This window comes from Panicum virgatum, chromosome 5N (genome assembly GCF_016808335.1).
Source record: "Panicum virgatum strain AP13 chromosome 5N, P.virgatum_v5, whole genome shotgun sequence".
NCBI classification, from domain to species: Eukaryota; Viridiplantae; Streptophyta; class Magnoliopsida; order Poales; family Poaceae; genus Panicum; species Panicum virgatum.
In genome coordinates, this window is record NC_053149.1 from 5,995,923 (window position 1) to 6,019,569 (window position 23,647).

The 23,647-nt window shown below is 45.8% G+C and overlaps 5 protein-coding genes, 1 long non-coding RNA gene and 1 other non-coding gene across 7 annotated transcripts; 2 read left to right on the forward strand and 5 right to left on the reverse strand.

Annotated features, from left to right (window-relative positions):
* The first annotated feature begins 1,281 nt into the window (after positions 1 to 1,281).
* LOC120672498 (uncharacterized protein At2g34160-like) lies at positions 1,282 to 3,295 on the forward strand. Its single transcript, XM_039952921.1, has 5 exons — positions 1,282 to 1,596; positions 1,701 to 1,749; positions 2,571 to 2,633; positions 2,727 to 2,791; positions 2,932 to 3,295. Exons 1-5 carry the CDS (start codon positions 1,417 to 1,419, stop codon positions 3,028 to 3,030), a joined length of 456 nt encoding a protein of 151 aa, XP_039808855.1. The 5' UTR covers positions 1,282 to 1,416; the 3' UTR covers positions 3,031 to 3,295.
* Positions 3,296 to 3,647: 352 nt separating this feature from the next.
* On the forward strand, positions 3,648 to 5,079 carry LOC120672497 (DCC family protein At1g52590, chloroplastic-like). Its single transcript, XM_039952920.1, has 5 exons — positions 3,648 to 3,949; positions 4,030 to 4,087; positions 4,217 to 4,324; positions 4,423 to 4,515; positions 4,647 to 5,079. Exons 1-5 carry the CDS (start codon positions 3,715 to 3,717, stop codon positions 4,735 to 4,737), a joined length of 585 nt encoding a protein of 194 aa, XP_039808854.1. The 5' UTR covers positions 3,648 to 3,714; the 3' UTR covers positions 4,738 to 5,079.
* On the reverse strand, positions 4,776 to 6,848 carry LOC120674464 (probable polygalacturonase At1g80170). Its single transcript, XM_039955643.1, has 9 exons — positions 6,729 to 6,848; positions 6,274 to 6,423; positions 6,160 to 6,180; positions 5,857 to 6,064; positions 5,678 to 5,735; positions 5,469 to 5,574; positions 5,230 to 5,343; positions 4,927 to 5,130; positions 4,776 to 4,790 (listed from the first exon to the last, which is right to left on the reverse strand). The coding sequence occupies exons 1-9, from the start codon at positions 6,846 to 6,848 to the stop codon at positions 4,776 to 4,778; spliced, it is 996 nt and encodes a 331-aa protein (XP_039811577.1).
* A 5,532-nt stretch (positions 6,849 to 12,380) lies between these two features.
* Positions 12,381 to 14,355, reverse strand: LOC120672496 (embryo-specific protein ATS3A-like). The gene has a single exon (XM_039952919.1). The coding sequence runs from the start codon at positions 14,202 to 14,204 to the stop codon at positions 13,596 to 13,598; it is 609 nt and encodes a 202-aa protein (XP_039808853.1). The 5' UTR covers positions 14,205 to 14,355; the 3' UTR covers positions 12,381 to 13,595.
* A 564-nt stretch (positions 14,356 to 14,919) lies between these two features.
* On the reverse strand, positions 14,920 to 14,991 carry TRNAP-AGG. Its single transcript has one exon. It is a non-coding gene; the product is annotated as a tRNA-Pro (tRNA).
* A 181-nt stretch (positions 14,992 to 15,172) lies between these two features.
* On the reverse strand, positions 15,173 to 21,460 carry LOC120674465 (peroxidase 25-like). Its single transcript, XM_039955644.1, has 9 exons — positions 21,449 to 21,460; positions 20,225 to 20,338; positions 19,936 to 20,115; positions 19,630 to 19,792; positions 19,292 to 19,489; positions 17,889 to 18,231; positions 17,058 to 17,118; positions 16,766 to 16,859; positions 15,173 to 15,806 (listed from the first exon to the last, which is right to left on the reverse strand). The coding sequence occupies exons 1-9, from the start codon at positions 21,458 to 21,460 to the stop codon at positions 15,406 to 15,408; spliced, it is 1,566 nt and encodes a 521-aa protein (XP_039811578.1). The 3' UTR covers positions 15,173 to 15,405.
* LOC120676796 lies at positions 16,006 to 17,212 on the reverse strand. The gene is made up of 4 exons (XR_005675993.1): positions 17,058 to 17,212; positions 16,766 to 16,859; positions 16,425 to 16,569; positions 16,006 to 16,335 (listed from the first exon to the last, which is right to left on the reverse strand). It is a non-coding gene; the product is annotated as an uncharacterized LOC120676796 (long non-coding RNA).
* Positions 21,461 to 23,647: the final 2,187 nt, after the last annotated feature.

Below are 23,647 nucleotides of genomic sequence, written 5' to 3' on the forward strand. Positions count from 1 at the left end.
GTTCCCAACTTGTAATAAGTTCGTATGATGGCTAACAGATCAGATGAGCACATCTTCAATAAGTGGATGAGCCGTCGTCTTAGTTTATCCCGGGCCGGCTAGCTGCTCGGTTAGCTGCACAGTAGGGCCCTAGAAACGAATTAACAAGATCAAGTTTGGTCTCTGAATGATGAAGGTTTGACTGTTCCTCCGAGATATTATTATCAGGTATACAAATTAAATAAGAACCGGGAGTAATCATGCGAGAAGTTGGCAGACAGCAACTATTCAGTCTGGACTGGACGCATGATCTCTGAGTGTGCACTTGCGTGCACTGGTTTCACTGGGATTCGATTCCAAGCACTTCCTCTGTTCCAAATGATAGACTGTTTTGACGAATTTTCTAGATTATAATTTTTCTTAGACATATTGTGTATCTAACTGCATGGCAAATATTGCGTATCTAGAAAAGCCAAACTCTACTATTTCTAAAGCAAGTAATGATTCCACGGTCAATCAATCGGAATCCGAATCGAAACTCGGATAATTCAATCGGAATCCTAATCAGAACATGAACAAATAAATCCAAATCCAAAAAAAAACTCGGACAATCAATACCTCGCGCGGTCACGGCACGACTTGTATACGGAGTGAAAGAGCACAAAATTGATAGTCTCATGTAGATCTGGACAAAATTTATACTACCTGTAGCAACGTATGGGCACTATGCTGGTGATCTATGATCTGAAATGGAGGGAGTATTTACTTCCAGTACAATATATATATTGCATACTAATTTTGGTGTGGAGTTTTTTTGCACTATGTATGTGTTATAATATTGTTATATATAATTATATATGAAAAATATACACGCTGGTACCAGCGTGTAGCACTCGAGGTAGGCAGCGAGCTATATAATAATTATCAACACAAACCTCGCATGCTGCAGTACTGAAGGCAGCGAGCTATAATTATCACTAACCAGCAGCTGAAAGTGCAATTAGCCAATTGTTAGTCGTCGTTATTCTCGTTAACCTATAATACGTTCACAATAATCCCATGATAGGGCAGGAGGCAGCAGAGCGCGGGCAGTCTCCAACTCTCCATTGCAAACCCGATCCCTTTGACCCCAGTGCCACGTCGATTTGCTGCCCTCAGTTGGGCCGAACGTGGAAACCCAAGGGCCCAAACGTGGCGATGCTGCTGCTTCTAGCCCGTGGGCCTGGACACAACAGAGCGGCGCGTGGGCGTTGGCCGGCCCACGCCGCTTCCGGGCTCTGTGGATTTACCCGTTCCTCCCCCTCAACCAACCCGCCGCAACGCCGAGAAGACACGAGACGAGAGAGAGGGGAGGAGGTGCTCCACCGCAGGAAGGAAACCCAATCCACCCATCGATCCGGTTGCGGCGGCGGCGCGGCGTGGTAGCTACTAGCAACTATGGTGGTGGAGGAGATCACCGAGGGCGTGAAGAACATCAGCGTCGCCGGGGACGCGGCGGCGTCAGGTGGCGCCGCCGGCGGGGAGGGGCAGAAGAGGGGCGGCGGCGGCGGCAGCAGCAACCGCATCCAGGTGTCCAACACCAAGAAGCCCCTCTTCTTTTACGTCAACCTCGCCAAGGTACGTCGCCGGCGTCCTTGCCCTAGACGCCTCCTTCCGTGATCTTCATGCCCCCGATTCATGGGTCCTGACTGCTTTGGTTGGTTGGTTGGGTGTCTTTGCAGAGATATATGCAGCAGCACGGCGATGTTGAGCTCTCCGCGCTCGGAATGGGTGAGCCTCTATATCAATCCTTCGCGCTTCTTTCTGATTTTGATTTAGGGATGTACATGGTCGCTCGTGGTTCACCTGTTAGGTTTAGATTTTATTTATTCACCTTGAGGTGAACGCTTCTTCCACGCGAATTCGCTCTATTGCTTACATAATATGATGCGCAAGATGCAAGAATCCGCTGTGTAGTTGTTGTCTTCTGAATGTTATAGATCTGTATTGGTTATTGCTAAACCCTAATGTCTCTTATATGGTGTTTGGTGTTTCTAGTCGGCACTTATCTTGTATTAATAGATAATTTGCCACACCCCAGCTTGAATTCAGTGCTGCGACTTAGACCTGATTTATCTGCCTTGTGATATATGCTGTTGGTGTTACATGGCTCACATCTTATGGTGTAATCACAGAGAGAGCCTCACATTTTCATATCTGATAGCCATTTTCCACTTGGCATTTGGCAATACTTTGGGGATTTTAGAATTTGGTTGTAAGGATTTGATTTTAAATCATGCTTATCCAAACTCCAAAGTACCCAATAGAGATGTAGAAAAAGAAAACATAATCATCCATCACAAAACCCTAGTAGTGTACTATTGTTTCTCTGATACATTTCCTGAACTTTACATGGAGGAGCTAACTACGTGTCCTTGGATAATTTCTAGCACCACTTAATCTATCAGTTTATTTTGCTAGTCAGTGTATTTTGATGTTTTTGTTGTTGATATATGACATAAACCTTAGACCATTTCCGTTTATTACATAATTTGTTTGCATCAGTGTACTGTTTCAGGCAAACTAACCAAGTTGATTGTTCTGTTTTGCAGCAATAGCAACAGTTGTGACTGTGGCGGAGATTCTGAAAAACAATGGGTTTGCTGTTGAAAAGAGTAAGAACTTTATCTCCAACCTTCCTGCGTGGACATTCACATGATTCATTGTTCTGCGCTCTGAATTTTCCCTTTGTGTTCTGTTGTCCATAGAGATTAGAACATCTACTGTGGAAATAAATGATGAGTCGAGAGGGCGCCCATTCCAAAAGGCCAAGGTCAGAAAATTTTATGATATATCCTTGCTCCAGTGCTAGTGTGAACTATTCGTTACATTTGCCAATTTGTTATTCCATTTTAACTGCATGTGATTCTTATTGTTCTGAAAATTGAACTGACATTGACCTTATTCCCTCAGATTGAGATAGTGTTGGGAAAGAGCGACAAATTTGACGAGCTGATGGCTGCTGCTGCGGAAGAGAGGGGAGAAGTGGAAGATGGCGAGGAGCATGCTTAATAAAGAGCTCTAGCGACAAGCATCTGTTGTTGTGCTCTGTTAGTGTTGTTTAATACTGCGTGCATTAGAGATGGCACGCTTTCTTGTTTGACTGCATTCCCATGGGAGTGCCAGCGAGCTCATTATGATGATGATGATGCATGATGGTTTCCTCACATTTTGGACAGCCAGCTTATTTCTTTGGCTTTGTTTGTGTTGCTACTTAATGTTCTTGAAAAAGTCCGCTCTCTGTTAAAAAGAACTCAGGTGATTCTCTGTTGGTGCCTGTCTGGTGCGTATGCAAATTTTCATCTTAATTTTGAAGTCTTAAAGCTATACAACACATTAGCTTTGCTTGACCAAACGTATACAAAGAATACAATATGACAAGATATGCATGTCTTTGTAACAGTTGGTTTGTTTCCGGTGCCAAATGAGAAAAAAACCTAGTTTAAAATGGAAAAGAATTTCACATAAAGTAGTTCAGTTTGGGCATGTCACATTCTAAGAAGGCTTCGGTAATCTCAACAATTTATGAGCTCATCTGAAAAAAACATTTCTGAGCTGCTTGGAGCCTTGGACGAGCCACGTCGAAGCATGTGCACCAAGCTCTTGTGGTGGAGAGTGGAGTGCTGTCTCCACAAATGACCACAAAGTCTGGTAAATCTTCGGCAAGCTCAGCGCTTCGCAGCCGAGCCGACGACGATGGCAACCGCCGCTCAGCGCTCCTCCTGGCACTACACGTCGCCCACCCTGCCGCTCCACCGACGGCACGGCCTCCTGCGGCAGCAGCCGCCACAAGCCGCGCGAAGAGGGCGGTGGCCGAGGTTGCATGTGGAGGCGGCCGCCGGCGGGGCTCGGGCGGAGGACACCATCAAGGCGGCCACGGACGCCGAGTTCTTCCAGCCCTCCGACACCAGGCCCATCATGCTCTTCGACGGTGCGCACCGAAGATTCGCCTCTCGTCTTTGAAAATCTCCAATCTGCGGCTTCATGTGTGCCCTGTGTCACTGTGTGCAGGCGTGTGCAACCTATGCAACGGGGGCGTCCGGTTCGTGCGGGAGCACGACCCCAACAGGTACATCCTCCCTGCTCAATTCCCTCACCTGGTGTGCTGATACATTCAGCAATTGCATTCAGCAACTGTCAGTGGAGTTGCTGAGACGTTCAGCACTTGAGCTGATGGATTTGCCATTGAAACGAACAGGAGCATCAGGTACGTGCCGCTGCAGAGCGAGTCGGGGAGGAAGCTCCTGCAGAGGTCAGGGAGATCCCCCGACGACATCTCCAGCGTGGTTCTCGTCGAGAAGGACAGGTGGCCAACCATAAGCTTTCTTCAAGAACTGCCGATTAGCTTACTGCTTGGTTATTGATGTATGAAGTGGTGTAATCTTGTTACTTGGGGTCTTGCAGATCCTACATCAAGTCTGAAGCAGTGCTGAGGATAATGGAGTACCTCAACCTGCCCTTCCCGCAGCTTGCCATCTTCCTCAAGTTTGTCCCTCTGTAAGCTCAACTATCTCCCTGCTCAGCTTAATTTGTGCGCACCTGATTTTTTGTTAAAAAATAAATCAGTTTACATAATTACATTATAGATGAATTCAATTCATTCATACTGATTCTGTTGCGACAATTAGGTTCCTGAGGGACTTCGCATACGACAATGTTGCAAACAACAGGTACGCTGTGTTTGGCCGATCTGAAACGGAAGCATGCGAGATACTGTGAATTGCTGCTCCCAAGGCCTTGACACCTAGTTTATATGATCAGATACCAATAATCTGCATACATGATGTAGCATGAACCATCGGTAGGATCATATTGTAGCCTAGTACTACCTGTGTACAAAGCACTCATCTAAGCACAACTTTAGCTTTGTGCTAGCACTGAAGGGTCTGAAAATTGTATTCTTGGTACCACCACGCCCGCAGTGCTTCCATGGGCATTCAAAATAGTGGCATTTGCTGGGGCAGTATTGCTCGCCCAAGAGAGGTTAATGTTGCTGAAATAGATGTCTTGGCAAGGAACACTCTGGCTGCACAGTAATCTGATGGCTTCTTGCTCGGAGGACGTCCCTTGGATGTCGATAAATTTTGCGCCGCTTATTGCCACACCACCATTCTACAAACACAGTCAAGTGCAGATTCATTTCAATCTTTGTTTTAAAGGACGAATCTACTAGGCGATAATAAGCATGATAATATGTTTAGCATGCCTCACCTTTATAGGACAATTTCCCTGTGGACAGTAGAACTGGTCGATGACAATGGGATTCTGAACTTCAGTCATGTTGAGGCTCTGAAAAAGGAATCCTTTTGCATAACCTTTCCCACCCTGCATTCATAACTTCATACATTAGAAGGCATGTCTCTGGTGTGGCCTTTGTTCCCAGAGAGCATGTATAGAGTGTATGCAACGCAAGTCCATTACAAATTCTTTTCAACCTCAATCTTCGTTACCTGCCAGGATTTGATCCTCACCCCCGTCATAGTCCCAACGAAGCTGCAATTAGAAACTGTAATTTGTTCCACCATTGCTGTCTCAGATCCTCCAAGGCTTCCCACACTACACGAGATCAGAAGTTCACAAAGTTACACATTACTAGAAAAGAACTAAATCAGTTCAAGTGTATATGCAATCTTACCTGATGCCATGGCCAGGCCCACACCTGCTTTGAGTGACTGTAATATTTTTGGTGTCTGATAGGACTGATACACAGTCATCTCCTGCATTTGCCCAATGTCAGCATTCAAACACATTCGAGGCTACCATTCACTCATTAGTGACCCTTCATTTACATATACTACATTGCAATGCCCTACTTTTACACAATGCGAGTGCTTTTACCTGTTTGGATAGCGCAATTGGAGATGTAGGTGTTGTTAGACAATGCCACAGTTATGCCGTCTGTGTTGGGGCTATCAGCTGGCGCAGTTACGGAGACACTGTCCACAATCACCTGGCTGCACTGGAACAAGGTCATGTGTTTCTCTGCACTGTCCTTCAGATGTATCCTTGTCACCGTCAGATTGTTGCACCGTGCGAAACCCAGCAACTGATTTACATGAACACAGCATGACTTACAAAATTACATGGCTCTCTGATTAATCTGAAACTAAACTAAATTGAAGGGTATACGTGTGCACTTACAATAGGCCGGACCTGGCATGTCTGTCGAAGCGAGAAAAACATCAGGTTATTTTCAAGAAAATCAGATGAAGAAATGCAGCTTCCATGTGAATTGTGATGAAGCCTGAAGCCTACCTTCCGGATGTAGCAATCCCACCAGATGGCGCCTTGGCCGTCGATCTCGCCATCCCCATCCAACGTCAAGTGGTCGACGCCGAAGAAGGTCAGGAGGTTGGCTTCCTTTTCGGTCCAAATGTTGTTTGGCGCCATAATGTTGCCATCCAGCTGCAGATCACAAGTTCAGATGCCGTGCTTCGTGTGTGCTAGTACTAGTACCTTAGGGACAGATTCAAAATGGCAAGGTCTCGTTACCTTTACTGTTATCGGTGACTTACAGGGACCCTGGAATGAGACCTGGCTCAGCAAGAACGTCCTTCCTCCGGGGATGGCCATGACCGGCTCGCCCCCGTCGCTGCAAGCCGCTTGCCATGCCGCCAAGAACGCCTTTTTGACAGTGACGGTGACAGGAACTCAAGCCATGCGAATGCAGTCACCTGAATCAAGAACTCATGGGGTTGTGCTACTGTTACCTGCGCATCGTCTGTCTTGCCGTCCCCGGCCGCATGGAAGTCGAGGACGTTGTAGACCCGTTGCTGGCCTTCTGCTGACCAAATGGCCAGCACAAAAAGCAGCAGCAAGGCACGTGTCATCGCAGCCATTTCCTAAGTGAGAGGAAAGAAGCACGTTGTTAGTAGATTAAACTGCATAAAAACCTCGAGCTGATGAACGAACAACGCTAAACTGATGCTTACCAGAGCTAATCTGACGCCCAAACCTGCTTTGACCCAATTCAAGGCGAGGTGAAGTTCTGGACGCAGTGTTCTTGGATTGATGAGAGGAATGGTGTTCTTGGTGGGACGAGAGGAATGGTGTGCTCCGCTTATATGCACAGTAAGTCAGAGAGCTAGCCTTATATGGACTGTATGATCTGATACTATCTCTTCTTGAATTCCATACTAATATAGTAACAAGCAAGATCTGTGGCGGCAGGCCAGCAGCATTCGATCGCGGCTCTCCGTTCACTGTGATCATGCGGCCGAGATTTGATTATGCATTTCGAGAAGACAGAATCGTGCTCCTTTTGGAATGTGCAAGCGGAGAGCGCGGATTTCGTAGCGGCCATGAAATCAGCGTTCCAGATAGCTAGCCATGGTAAATATAATGCTTGCCTGAAGTTTCATAAAAAAATGTTTGCCAGAAAAGAAAAGTGACCGAAATGTGACCGCCAAGAAAACATGGCTGATCAGATGCTCTTATTACTCGTAAAAATACGACCAAGGTTTTTACATGACGTAATTGCAGCGTATACACACGGATGTATCATGTATGATGTATCCACTCGGTATAAGAAAAAAAATTCTATACTATGAAAGTTGAAAGAACTAAAATTCTTTCTTACCAAGATTAGGCTCGCTTTACTTCTCACGGAGGTCCCATTTGCAACCTAAAGATTTGGCGAAAGAGAGAATAAATTTACGAAATTGATAGAAGAAAAATATTTCCACCAAACCCTAATACTTTTTACATCAAGCACTTTTATCTACCCATCCACATACTCACTTATTAATTTTCATTGTATAGATATCAGTAGACCATGATTTTTGGTAAGGCATCCGATTTTTGGTAAGTCAATCCTAAAATCTCTCATTTTATTTCCATTTTATACCCACTCACCAAGCAACCTTGATTTTTAGTATAGACATCCTAAAAACTCTCCTTTTCTTTCTGTTTTATACCCACTTATTATTTTCCATTGTATAGATATCAGGTGACCATAATTTTTGGTAAGACATCCTAAAATATTTTATGAGCTGACTGACCTTCTTTTGTATGCCTATTTACGTTCCTTTCATGGGCTGGTTAACTTTCCTTTGTGCGGTGGTTGATTATGTTTCCTATTATGCTCTTTTCTTCCTCCATGAGATGACATTTGCACGGCCACGTTCGTCCCTGAGGCGCAACGACGTTCCTCCCTGAGGCAATCCACCGGCCGCCCATCCTCTCGCTCTAGTAGGGCAAAGATCGAGCTCTGTCCAGCCATCCTCTCGTTGTTGAGGCAGTTTTTAGCGGCCGTCCGGCCGAACGTGGCTTCTTCCCTATTAGAGTATGTCGGCTTCCTCATGTGCAAGGTCATAGCCGCCCTCCCCCTCAGCGATCCAGCAAACCTCGCGGCCGAATTTAGCCAGTGGTAAGACGGAAAACCTGAATCCGACGACGTATACTCAAGGTGATGTCTTAACTCCTTTGTTGGCCCTCTCTGGTGCTCACTTTTTCATATATATGAATGCAGATGGAACGCATATTTGGTGTGTATCAATACTCCATGCACAATATCTGGTGTGTATATTTGAACCTTACCAGTGTAGACCTGTGAGTTCTTGGTTCACTAAGAGCAGCTCTAGCGTTGAGTTTTAGAGGGTGCTTGGAGGAGAGAGAGAGCAAGATTCCTAGGATGCTTCACGCTAGATCCAAGGGTGCTGGGAAGCACCTCCCTAGTTTACACCGGGTGCTACGAGTAAAAAATATATTTTTGAACTTGTTGTCTGCACGTGGCTCACTAGGACAAGTGGGAGAATGAGGGGAAAGTTGGCTGGGTACCAGGCAAGAGGGTGCTTCACACTAGATCAAAAATGACCAGAGCTCTACCTCGTGACGTGTTTGGGTGCTTCACGCTGCTGTTGCTCTAATATTTTTTATCCTTATTCCATCGCATGTTTCATAACTGTCTCACATAGTGCAAATGGTCGAAAAGCCAAGAGAAAGGTCGACCAGATGGTACTATAAAGCAAAAGGAATGCAAAAAAAGGAGAAAGTAGAAATTGCATAATCTATGGTATTTTTGCCAGTTTTGCAGCAAATGAAGGTTCTTACTTTTTTCTTGTACCATCTTTTTTTTTATCGTGAAAATAAGTTGTATGTACTAAATGCTTTATAATTGCTTGTTTGTTTTTGTAGATAGAACAAATGTTACTTGTGTCATGCTATTTGGCATCGGCACAGCACAAGTTGATGATCAGATTACCCCGAAAGAGGTTAAGATGGAGAAGGACAAAATAAGATATTTTTGTCGTTGTCACCAGCGCTCGTTGTCCCTGGAGGTCACCAGCGCCCCTGTCCCGCTAGAATCTGGCACTAGAGGTGTGAATTAAGCTGCGCTGGTCATTTCATCGCTGGATGCAATGTTGCATAGAAATTTGTAGAGGTAAGATTCTGTTATCCATTCAACATTTGATTTTTTTTTCCGCATGCATTCTACTGTTTTACTTTGGTTACCCTGTGTTGATCCTCACAAGTCACGATCGACGCCCGTAGCGTGCTGCTCGCCACCATTGCACCAGGATGCCGATCAACCTACCCTGTATTTATCTGAGATGCTATGATCAGTAATACAATCCATTAGATATTCTCCATTATCACTCAACTTTTCTTGTACCAATAACATTTTTGTTGCTCAATAGGATCTAGGGGTTCTTAGAAGATGGTTCCTAATTGAAGTCTTGAAACGTAAGTTTAATGGTAGCGCATTGAACATTCCAAAAAAAAAATATAAGAGCTGTTGTCCACTCCATAAGAAACAAATATACCGAGAAATCTCTACTACTAAAAATTTCGTAAGAGGGACGCACGCGTCCGTCGTCCGTCTCTGGCGTGCGATCCGCACGATGTTTCTTTCGTTCAGCCTGCAAGCCGTCTCCAACGTCCGATCAACGTCAGTCCAGCCGCTGAGCTCCGCGCGGCGTCTGATCGTGCGACCTGGGTCGATTTCGAATTCAAGAACGCGTACAGCGCGCGTCTCCTGCCGTGATCCTCGCAGGGTCGCTCGCCTTTCCTTCATCCTGTCGCTCACCTTTCCTTATCCTCATCTGCTACGCCTGGGCGACGTCGTCATCCCCGTCGCCATGGTGAGCCCCCGACCTCGACCTCCGTCGGCCTCGGGCGCCCTGATCCCCCGCAGTTTGCCGTGATTTTGCGCCGGAATTCCCTTTTGGTCGGTCTCCGCTGGCGTCGCGGCCCACCCCGTGCTCCGCCTCTCGCCGCAGATCCCGCTCCTGAGTTCGGACGACGGCAGCAGGCATCCCGAGGCCACATCCGAATCCGCCCTTCCCATCCCGATCCGCATCACCCACGCCGCCCCGGTCCGCATGACCCACGCATCGTCCGCTGCTCCTTCCCCGCGTCGGTGTCCTGGCGTCGCAGCTGGCGTCGCTTGTTGCTGTCGTCATTGCGACTGGTTTCAGGCTTTCAGGTATTGTCACTTGCTTTTCAAAATGTTTGAATCACAAATTCATCCGGAGGCTTGACGGGGGCTACATCGCCTTCCGTCGCTGATCGCTGAATGCTGATATGAACTACTCTAATACTGACTACTTTATCAGTTCCTACTAGATTGACGTTTTTTAATCATGGTAGCGCAACCAATTTATTCAGTTCCCTGCGGGGTGACTTTTCCTATTTCTGGTTGAGTTGTACAGCTCCCAGTAGCAAATTAGAGTTGCAGATGATCCAATTTGTTATTTGCGACCTGCTATTAACTCTTTGCTTCTTCCGAGTGCAACCAAGCTTTGGATGAAACAGAGCATGTTTCTTACAGTAATAAGAACATTTAGTCCAGTGGCACATGTCAGGAAATAAGGAGGACAAAAAAGTAGTCCATTGAAAACTGGTATTTTTGCGAAAAATATTGTATACAAAGAGGTATTAACGTCATAGTGTAAAGGTTCCAAACTTTATTAATTATTTTTCAAACCAATTCTGTTGTATGAAAAGTTTGATCTCAATGCTTCTAATATTTTCACTCTTTTATCACTGCAGATTTGTGGAGTTACTTCGATAGCCTAACCATGGTTATGTTCATCGGGTTATTGTGCACTTATTCTGCAATATGGTATCACCCTTGAGTTCTTAAATACTAATTGTTGAGAACTATGCATATAAGTATTTTTGGCTTAAGTTGGACTCAAAATCCTACAAATTTTGGCTTTGTTTCAGGCTGAAAAGGGATTGTTGAGTGTCAGCTTAAAAATTCGAATTGCAGCAGGGCCACCTTGATGAGTGAAAGAGAAAACAATTGAGCAGCAGAGTCTCTAGGTTTTTGAATCCTTGCACCCCTGCATTTTCTTTGCTTTTCGGAGGAATTCTTGAGCAAATATTTGAACCATCTCAGAGCTACTTTTCTTAGTTTTTAGTTCTTTGCCATGTCTTGCCAGATCATAGTTTAAGCTGATTGCCTGTTTCTGAACAACATGTTCCCATTACCACGTTCAGAATTGCCTGTGACTGAACCAAATTAGCCATTCAGAATTGTTTGAGACAGTCTTTGCGTTTTTCAGTGGTCGCATGGAGACAGATGTTCAGTAAAGCATACTGATGAGATAGAAACCGTAGCTTGGATATTGTGTAGCATTGCTGACAGTAATTCTGAAGTTCTGAATTTTTTGCAGTGTAAGATCAGTAAATAGTTGCTGCATGTCTCAACTGCATCTCCGAATTGTCCATGTGCAGCCTGAATTCTGGCTTTGGTTCGCAAGAGATCCCTTGAATCCATTTGCCAGCCTGATCTAGAGTAGCACCAACAATTGTTTTAGCATCGGTGCTTCTGAGCACTCAGTATTTGAGCTAAAAGAAGCCAGTGCAACTCCTCAGCTCTGATCCAAATTTCACCAGCTTCATTGCATAAAAAGAAGCAGGTTATTCTTCAGCTCGGCATTTTCAAGGCTGAGATTGTACAATACTTTAGAATCTTTCCTGTGCATCTTCTTGCCAGCCTTCCCTAGCACTTCCAGTGCCTCACACTGCCAACAGTTCTATCTGTTTCAGACACTTCTAACTTGATTACAAAGCGTGACACCAAGCAACAGTTCTGCAACTCCAGCCACTTGAAGCTAGGGCAAGTTCTTTGAGATGATCAGAATCCTCTCCAGCCTTCAGAATTTGTTTGAGTAGATTCAGGGCACTCATATCATCTTCTTCTGCTAAGTAACACAATACAACATTATATAGCCATTCTCTTTTATCTAACACACCAGTTAACAGCTCTTCAAATTGTCCATCCACATCCAGTGGAATTAGCTGCCTGACATGGCCAGTGCAAAAGGACTCTGCTTTAGAAAAACCACACCCAAACAGTTTTGACACTAGACCTTGAATACTTGGGAACGCTGGAAATAATTTTCTTCCGGTTATTATTTTTGTAGCTAACATGCCTTATCCCTTCTCATTTTTCTTTCATGACTTCATACATGTAAGCAGACTGGTGAAATATTTTGATTCTGGAACTTGCATGGGACACAGTTCTCCAAAAACACCTACCAGATATTACATCTTTGATCCATCACTAGGTACATGCCCGTGCATTGCAACAGGCAAAAGCAACAAAATCATAAGCAAATATTATCACTTTTTTAGAAAAAAATGGTTGTTAGAAACCAATGACGTTGATGGGTATGTAATTATGAAACATTTCCACAAATAATTTTTAGTATCTTATTCTAAAGTAATAATTTTATAGTATGATATAAATAAGAATAATCTCTCCTTTCATGCAGGCATTCAAGTGATTATCTCATTCTACAGTACATGGGACATTTAATAATAATCCGGGCCCGCCCATTTGTACGGTTAGTATATACCTATGATTAAAAGCCATATGTTGTATTTATTTTTGGCTTAATTTAATAATTGAATATGTTACATGAGCTAATATTTAATATTTCAGTATAAGTATATAAATGACTTTTGGACAGGATCGGAGAGCAATGCGATGGAACTTCTTAGTTGATATTCTGGCACACGAGGCAAATGCATACCGGAATCTACTTCCTGCTGACGTCAAACACTATCTTAGGCGCATCACAGGGAAAGATATAAAATAGATTGCGTTAGCCATGGATCCCTCGCTACCTTTTTTGGGTTAATAATAATTATCTCCTTTTGTGATACAAATTGGATGAACTATTTGTGATATACCATTATACTTTATATACAATGTGGTTTCGTAATATTTAATATTTTATGATATTTATTTTTGTGTTGTATTATAATTTTTTCTGCCCGTAGCAACGCACGGGCATGATTCTAGTGTATTTAATTTTTCTATATTGTCGGACCGATAGCTGCACCCACAAGTAATGATATTTGTTATTTATATATAGACTTACATCAAAGAAATAAATTATTAATAAATAAGCTTATTTTTAGTAGTCGTTTGATGTACAAATATTTTTAAATAATTTGTGTTGAAATACTTGCCGTGCATCCCCACTACCTTGTAAAAGTGAAGTGATTTCTCGCCTCCACGATCATCGCGTCACAGGCTCACAGCCAGCCGCGTCGTGACGACTGACGACGAGTGGTCCTCCTTCTGCTTCCACCGTGCGCAACCAAGCCCCATCCGGCGCTCACTGTGACGCCCGGGCCGCGGCGTCGGGAGAGGCGCCGCCGCCGGCCGCCGGGCGGCGCAGGCAGCGGTCGAGGCCGTACCAGACGCCGTTGGGGAGCGGGTCGCCGAAGTAGAAGGTGGAGGGCGTGCCGGAGGCGGGCTCGTACACCCTGACCCACTCCGGCGTCCACCCGACGCGGCCGGAGCGGTGGAGGTAGAGGTAGCAGACGCCGTAGCCGCAGGGCCCGGAGACCCGGAACGTGTCCTTGGCGCACCGCTCGAACCCGTACGCCGGCGACACCCGCGCCGCGTACACCTCGTTCCGGTACGCGTCGCCGAACGCGAGGCTCACCGCGTCCGGGGACGCGCGCGGGGACGAGCAGCTCGTCTTGATCTCCACCGTGTACGTGCACGCGCGCCGCGCGACGCCGCCGCCGGCCTCCGCCTGATCTCCGCCCGCTCGCAGCGGTACTGTCGTCGCCGTGGCGGTGGCGCGCGGGAGAGGCCTGGTCGACGACAGCTGCGACGCCACGAGCTGCAGCTGCAGGCAGGAGAGGACGCCCAGCGCGAGCAGGGCGGGGCGCTGCGACGGCCGGCGGCGGAGCGGTGGTCCTGCGCGGGAGGCCATGGCTGCTGGATCGAGGCGGTGGCTGATTGGCTGTTGACTACTGTTGAGGTCTTGAGGAGTGGGATTGGCGAGGCCGGAGCTGGACAAGTGGAGAGGGAGGCGGTGGTGGTTGGTTAGTCTTGCTCGCAGCTCGTGGGTGTTCCTTTTACTAGGCGGCAGTTTAAGTACTAGGCGGCAGCTCAAGGTTGATGTTCATGTCGCCCTGATCTGTTGATGTTTTTCTTTTCTTATTATATGAAAAAAAACAAATGATCTGAGCTACCAAAATTGAAAACTTATTGCTGGCCCACCCGTCTGTGTCAATGCCAACCAACCGCATTATTGTGCCAGGCAATGTCAAATTGTCAATGCAGAAGTGGCTCTCCATGATCCACAAGTTTCAAGCCATCATGCATCAGTGCCAGTACGCCAGGACCATTGCATGACGATGGGGTTCCCCGTGTCCACGAGAGTACGAGACCACGAGACTCCCGTGGAAGAAATGGACATGGGAAAAACCGGGCATGGTTTTACTTAGGAAATTGGGCATGGAGGTCATGGATTAATGAGAAAGCAACACGAAATAAATAATGGTCGGGAAAAAGAATTGGGGGATAGTACAGATTATAAGGGGAGGGAGGGGGGGCGGTGGGGACAAAAAGAAATAAAGAAAAAAACTGGGGACAGATAGGTTATGGACTGGGGGCAACAAAAAGAAATGAAAAGTTGGAAAACTGGGGCATTCCGAGAATTGAACTCGGGACCTCTCGCACCCTAAGCGAGAATCATACCACTAGACCAAATGCCCTGTCTTGTTAGCTTCTCCACTAAAATGTTTATAAATACATATGTTTTGCGCATTCGGATGAATAATCCAATCCATGTTACAAAGGCTACGAGGAATCTTCCGTGCCAAGCTACAGTACGAGCTGCACATCCACAAACGTTCACAAATCAGTTCGCTCGAATGCTAGCGATTAGGCACAAGATGTTGGCCGAATTATGCATGTTACCTTCAGATACAGAACAAGAAAGTGACAGGCAACAAGCCACACACGCATACACCACAGGGGCAGGGCCCATCCAAAACTAGCAAAGAACCATTGCATGCTGGCACCATTTGTTTCATATCCCCAGCCGAGCACGACGTGCCAACACACGAAGCAGTTCCAGTTCGCGCGCACACGGACACGGCCGGTAGAACTCTGCCGCCTGCGCCGCATCAGTTGATCCTGGAGCACCTCCTCCTGGCCTCGCCCTGCCCGCCGGTCTTCACCGCGACGCTGCTCATCCGCACCATGGCCCTGGGGAACTCGTACGCGAACCGGAGCCCGAGCAGGCCGCGCACGTTGCCGGCGTACTTCTGCACGGCGCCCTGCGTCGCGGCGTCGCTCCACAGCCGCTGGTCCGACTCCAGCACGGCGTTGCCGTCCCGGACGCTCTTGATGAAGCTCACGTCGAACGCCCCGGGGCTGTCCTTGTCCAGCGCCACCCGCCGGCCCGGGTCGCCGCCGGGCGGGCACAGCGCCCGGAGCTGCGGCAGGAACGCCACAGGATGTAAGCGGGCCGCTATGCAGAGGGCCTGCAGGCCGCCGCAACTGCCGCGCGCACATGCGGCTTGCTCTGCAGGAGCCCGTGTGCTAAAAAATTTCATCCTGCGTTGACCTGCTAGGCCTTGCCGGAGCATGCAAGTACACCTGCAGGCCGCCGCAACCGCCGCAAGTTAGATAAGGCTTGTCACTCAACCGCCCAGGCCGCCGCAACCGCCGCAAGCTAGATAAGGCTTGACACTCAATTAGGAGAAATCATCCACAAGCTCAGAGTCAACATTCAATATTGTGCAACAATCTTTACAAGACGCACAACACTTTGCATCAACGTTAAGGAGATAACCAATAGAGAAGGTTTCCTGATTATCACAACAAAGACAATGAATGGGATAATGAAGTACAGCTTGGCTCCAGAGTTTTCAATGTAGTTTCAGCACGTTCTGCTCTTCTATCTCCAAAAAAAAGAAAGAAAAAAGAAGCACGTTCTACTGTTCCGGGTAGAACACTTCCTCCTCTAGTAGTCAAGTGTCCACGTAGTGCAAGGATCACCAAAATCTTCAGAAGAAAACAGTCTTGATATACTTCCTCCTCTTGAGCTGTAACTGAAATAGGAAAAGAACTTGAATATGTCTATTGCATACTTGCAGATGCCAAAACAAATTGACACAGTACATAGCAAAAAAGCATGCACCTGTTAAAGACTACGGGTTCAGGATTCAGGAAATATAATGGACTCCATGTGCAATGGCCTACAGTACCTCTTGCTAGCTCGCTCAAGCAAGTTAAGCCAGTGGGTAAGCCATGCATAAAGCCAAGTAGTCCGCCGGCGCCTATAGCTAGCGTGGAAAACAATTAAGAGAGTACTTTCAGAGAACTTCAGATTAGCCATGCACATTGATCTATCTAATTATATATATAACTAGAATAGGGAAGGCATGCACAATTCATTAGTTTCTTACATGTAAATTAACTAAACTAACTGGAATAGAGAAAGTAGCAAGAAACATGACCAACTATGAAAATGCTACTCACTCGATTGCGGATCAACATGAACAAAGAAACTGGCAGCAACGATCAGATAACACAAGATCAGTATAGGTCCTTTCAAGTAGTTTGCAGTGCCATCCTGTGATGAAACAAACACATGGCAAAGGGTCAGATATCAAATATAACTCAAGTTTGTGGAAGACAGATCTTAGTGAAAAGAAAACAAGGCAGCTTAGCTTTACCAGCATTTATAGTGATCACAGATGACAGATTCAATAAAAAGTTTTTATAAAAGTTTCACCAACAGTTTACAAAAGTTTCACTAGCAGAGACTGACCTTGTCTTTCAAGTTATCATGCAACTCCAAGCTCTTCAATGTTGCTGCTGGAGCTGTTAATCTTTATGATGTCCAAGTAAGATGAAAGTGCAGAATTTAAAAGTTAGTATGTTTTTAATCTCAAATGAATAAACCAATTCAAAAAGGTAGTAAATTATAACCTGACTCTCTAAGCCAGTCCTGAAAGCAAATCAAACCTTCCACAGTGTTGTCTGACAGCCTAGTTCTGTGGTCAGAGATGATTCGGCCTCCTGTACTGAACGCAGATTCAGAAGGTACCATTGATGCAGGAGCAGCCAATACATCCCGGGCCATACGTGCTACAATAGGGTACTTCGTTGTGTGCATCTTCCACCAGTGCAAGATATCGAAGCTGTCATCGTCACATGGAAATAGATCATCATGAAGATATCTGACGAGTTCCCCGGTGACTTGATTGCTTTCAGCACTCACATGTGTACTCCAATCAGCCCAGTGACCTTTTAATGAAGATGCAGTGCAATTTCCTTGAGTAGAAGACTGCAAGGACTCTCCCATTTCAGATGAGTAACCATTGAACAAACTTCTTATAGCTCTATCTACTTTAGCAATATGAACACTGGCTGTGTCTCCAAAAGCTTGCTTTAAGCGAAAATCAACAAAAACTTGAACCGTGGATCAAGTATTACTGGTATGCAATTAGATAAGTATGATATCATCCAATATTTAGCAAATTTGTTCTTCATTCGATGAACCATCGATGCAACAGTTTTGTTTCCACTTGATTCTTCTGATTCCAATGCTACTTTCACACTCCAAATTTCATGAAAGTATATATTAGAGGTAGGATACCTTGTACCAGAAACAACTCTAGTTGCTGACTCGAATACCTTCAAAAACTTATAAACTGCACAAGCTCTTTGCCACTCTTCAGGTGTTGGACAATATAGGTAGTCTTTATCTTTCTCTGCTAACTCATGAAAAGCCTCTTGAAATGGGAAACCTGACTCTAACATATCACAAGTTGAGTTCCAACGCATCGGAACATCTAGTGAAGGCCGACTCCCACAATATATGCCCATCTCTGCAATTATCTCCTCAAATTTTTCCTTTCTAGATTGAGAACTCTTGATGTACTTCACACTCTCTCTAATATTATCAATGACAAGTTCAATCACTTGCAGCCCATCTTGTACTATAAGGTTGAGAACATGGGCGGCACATCTAACATGAAACAGGTCTCCTTTGCAATGCAACAAAGACTTTTTCACCAAATTAAATGCATAATATACTCAACAGATGAAATTACATGCCCTGAACATCAGAACATCAACATAAAGGTGGAAGACATAAGCCACTGACTACGGCCAAGTTAGAGAGGGGCACATTTGCGATTATCAGCCAATCATGACAAGTGATGAACTGAATATGCATCCATTGTCAAAAAGATATGCCAGATTTAATCCCAAACAGAATAGGAAAAAACCTACTTGAGTAATCATAATTATCAAATAAGATCCCTATATGCCACAGAATAAACCATAGAACGTGGAACAATGAAATTGAAAGAAAAAAGACTGCCCTTCAGTTTCAAGAACCTTGCATTGCCTATCGAGTCACCCTATGTATCAGGAAAAAAATGCCACCCTATCTATCGGCCTACCCCAACTTGCTTGGGAAAAAAGGCTATGTTGTTGTTGTATCTATCGGCCTACCAAGTTGACCTCTAGGCTATTATTCTTACTGGCTCTCAGGAGCACTTGTGCAAGGCAGACAACTTAAAGCGACTCAGAGTTGGAAATCCCATCTTCCAAGTTACCACTAATGTTCTTACCTGTTCTTGAATCGTGCAGGCAGAGGGAGGCCGGGAGGGAGAAGACTCGGTGGCCTGGCGCAACAAGAATTGTGCGGGTCCGGAGAGCATGGTGGCGCCATGAATCTGAGGCAGCCGTGCTTCGGCTTGGTGCGGACGGGACGGCGTGGGCACAGAGGCTAGGGTAGGGGTAGCCGCGCGGACTGCAGGGGAGGGAGGGAGGCAAATGGCCGGCGTGCAGTGCAGGGAGGTAGGGAGGGAGGGCGGCGCCGCGGATTTTGTGGAGCTCGGCATCGCCGGAGGGAGGGAGGGGCGGCGCGGAGTGCAGGAGGGAGGGGGCGGCGCGCAAGGGCGCGATGCCGAGCGTCTGCGTCATCGCCCCGATGGCCGATGCTGGGAAAACCGGAAGAAGGAAGGAGTCGGGCTACCCACTAGGCCTGACAGGTTGCACATTTGAGGCCTATTTGCAAAATGCGGGCTGTGGTAGGTGTTTGAAAAGCTTTGTTTGCAGGACGGCGGTTGCAGGCAACCAGGCCGGCCCGCACCCAGTTCTGAACTGGGTCCGCGTTGCCCGTCGCCGTGAAGTTGAACAGACGGTAGCTGAAGAACTGGCAGTCCGTCTGCCCGATGGTGTGGGCACCTGATCCAGAATAGGTTACACAACACGAGGTGATGATCGTTGGTGATGGGCGTCAGTTCTACAAGCATCGTCGATCATTGCTGGACTGCAACATGTGTCTCGAGTCTAGTAGGCATGAACTGAAGCAGGTTTGTTATTACCAACTAATGTGACGAGATCATGGTCTGACAGGCCCTGGTCGGCAAACTTCTGTCTCTGAACAGATACAGGATCGGCAGGAGAAGGCAAGGCACTAGCACCAGAAGCCAATGAAATTCTGCCGTCTCTTCTCCCCAGTGGCACTGACCAGCTTGGGCCACCAGTCTTGCATTTGAGTACCCCAACCCCCAAAAATGGCACAAGAACAGTTCAATCATCAGGCTCCCATTAAAATGTAGAAACTTGGGTCAAGAACTCAAGATACTTGACCTTAAAATAGAAACTTTTTTTTTACAAAACTAAAATACCAGATCAACAGCATCACGTGCGGCGAGAGCCAGTATATCAGCGCAGGACACCACCCCAGGGCACACGGCTTCCAGCTGAGATTTAGCGTCATCTATCACCTCAAACCCCCTCAGACCAAAATTCTGCGGCGCACTCCTTTCAGAGGACGCTCCAGAGATCAAGACCGAGGCATCGCACCCCTGCAAAAGTAATCACAAGCAACAATTTTCAGACAGGAAGAAAAAGAACCGAAGAATCCCCAAAACCCAGAAGCAGTAGCAGCCTGAGCAACTGTCAGATGGAGCTAACCTGAACGAAGCAGTCGTGGAAATGGAGTCTGAGCAGGGCTGGGGCGATGGTGGCATCCCTGTCGTAGTACTGCTCGACAGTCGATCTCACGATATCCTCGGCGTCACGACAGGGCTAGTTGCAGGTTGTAAAGTTTTTGAAAAAGCATATTTCTATATTTGAAGTACTAAATATAAACTAATTATAAAATAAATTATAGAACTCGTCTGTAAATCGCGAGACGAATCTAATTGTGGCAGAACCACCTGAATTATCCCGGCTCAAATGCGCAGGGCATCACCATAAAGGCAACACTAGCTCAAACACACTTCAAACGGAACAATTCTTGGTCTGTCGGGTAACGTCCCGATACAACCACTGGTTCTCGGATCGAACAAGCATACCCCGCACGAAGGCGAGTCCAGAGATATTACAACCACAAGTTTACAACATAAGCAAAGTAGTGATTACAACATGTTTCAAAGTACTTATTACAAAATCAAACTTTGTAAACAGTTATACAAACCATAAGGGTACAGTTTCAGAGTTTAAATAGCGGAAGATAAAACACGACGGCTACAACACGTCGTGAAAGGACACCAGGCTAGACCAAGTATGGTATCACTCGTCATAGTCATTGCCGGTCGCAGACGTATCCCACTCTACGGACCAGCCAGGAGGCAACGAGCAAGGATAGGTCAAGCTAGCGATCTGTTCTTCGAAACTCAAACCTGAAAAAGGGTTTCAACAGCAAGACTGAGTATTCTAATACTCAGCAAGACTTAAACGTCAACGGGTATACTTAACCCACTTTAGCTAGACTATGCAAGGTTTGTGAGGATCTGGTTTTCCTTTTTGCTGAAAAGCAATAAAGAGTAGGTCCTTACTTTCAAGTTTTAGCTTTCAAGATTCTAGTTGATTAACCATTCTATGTAAGCAACTACTATCCAATCATGGTAGAAAACTAAGCAAACAACAAGATTGATAAATAATATTGTTGCTCTTATTACTCTGTGTGGCAAAGGGATCAAGCAGTCTCATATCATCGTGAGAGGCGAACGATTCTGAATCGAAATTCAACCTTGCAAGGATAAACCTAGCACACACGTCTGGAACACCGTCGGGTCATTCCCAAACAACCGTTCATCTTTCTTTCCGGCTTGTGGATAGTGCCACTCTCCCCGACTATAGGGCTCCCCCTCGTCCCACAGGGCACATTCTCTCGTCCCATAGGGCACTCTATACCTCGTCCCTCATAGTCGTAGTGTTGCGCAAATAAAACCTATCCCTAAGAGAGAGTGGGAGGTATATCCACTCCCCGGTCCAATCGGCTACTAGGCTTGCCGCGTATCATATTTACGGCATGTGGCTAGTACTTTCAAAAACTTAACCACCGCTACCACACACCGCGATCTTAGCAAGTTCATTAACACAGACGGGGTCTCGCAAAAGGTCATGATATCGAACACAACCCCGTCTGTCGTCCTTATATTGATAACAGAAAGTAAACAAACAGTTCCTATAAAGCCCGCGAGTGACAGGCAATCACTCGACTTTTACCGGTCCTATAAGCTTAGCAAGTAGTCGAACTCAGGTCTAGTGTTCAGTACATAGGTTCCTAGGATCATGCATCTAGGGTTTCAATTCAAATCCTAAGAACTGTAAATGCATAAGTAAATAAAACAATAAATGATATTAATTTGAAGTATAGGTTATGTCCGGGGCTTGCCTTCTCGGTAGTCGCTAACTATTTCAGCTCTAGGCTCTTTCGAACTTTGATTCGGGGCTTCAGTTAGTTCAGCGGCGTTCACCTGGACTTCTGGATCACCTCCGTCAGACTTCGGGATCAGCTTGTACGTCCCGTCCGATAAAGCAGGCGTATCTATATGTAATGCAAGAACAGAATTATAAACACACTCGCAATGTAGTGAAGCTAAGCAAACAAAACAAATACACACATGGGCAATCGATTATAGAGTAGTTAAATAATAAATCTAACTACACAAGGCATCATGATCAACAGCACAAATGAAGTTTACTAACTTCATAAACAAGTGGGGGTGGTTTTCTATAACAAACAAAACATAGTTTGCTAATAAATCAACTACTCAGAGTACAAACAGTAATAAATTTTTCCAAAATTACACTAAACAGAACATGAACAAAGTAACCTACACTGTAAAAATCATGCCATAATATCTAACTATTTAATCAAAACAAATTAATCATTCAGACAGCACATAGAACAAACTTGAATTATACAGGTCAAACTAGAACAAAGTAGAATCTAAAAATTTAACAGGAGGCCTATACATGGATGATTTAGCTACTTTGAATTTTTAATGATTTTATCTACACATAATTAATTCTGAGAAAATAAACAAAACAGACATCAGATTAGCAAGATTTATTTTTAGCTCTTGTTCTAGTCATGAAATGATGCTCAAACTTCATGGACAATCTAAACTATCCAAACAGGTTACTCAGAAATATTTCCATGATTTATAATCAGTATAAACTATTTATCATAATTAAAATCTATTAAACAAGGATTAAATCAAAGAAATAGCTACACCAGAGAACTGATCACGAAATTTTTATAAAAAAACTAGTGTCACATGAGTAAACTACCATAAAAATTTCAGAGCAATACAAGCTTTCAATCATCATATAAGAAAAAGATTAAACATCTAGTATTTATTTACCTAGTGACACAAAACCATTTATACAGCAAAAACTTGCAACAAACACCTACCATATTATGATTCTACTGTAAAGATCTACTCTCAAGGATTCCAAAACATCCAAGTTTTCATTTTTCTGAATTTCCTACGATTTTCTATGGAATTTCAAAGTTCACTGCAAAAATTACAAAGGAGTCCCTGCTGGCACTATTCATATGAGTCTTGGGGTTTGCAGACAGCCCCCTGGGCTTCTTCGAATTCCAACCCGAGGTCCTTGGCCGCAGGGGAAAGACAGGGGCGGCTCGGCCGGCCTAAATCCGGCAAGGGGGCTCACCAGAGTTTGGGGGAAAGTGGTGGAGAAGCACCACGGCGTCGAGAGGAACCCGTAGGTGGCTTTGGTTGGAGCAGGGACGGCCGGTGGTGGCTCGTCGGCGTGACAGTGGCGGCGGCGGAGGGGTGGCTCAGCGGTGGCGGCGCTCCGGCGACGGATTGGCGGGAAGAAAGGGCTGGGGAGCTAGAGCGGCTCCTGGCGCACCAGAAGGTGCTCGAAGTTGGGGTAGGGGTAGCCCGTAGCGGGCTGTCCGCGGCGGCCAGGGCACGCCGGCGGCGAGTGGTGGCCGGGGGCGGTGGTCCGGTGAGGGGGAGTGGAAGGGGTGGGGCCGAGGAGACTAAGGGGACCAAGGGGTTTCGATTCAAGGGTCTAATTGGGGAAGTGGAGGTTCGAGGTGGGCGCTCCACGGCGGCCGACGAGCGGCGGCGC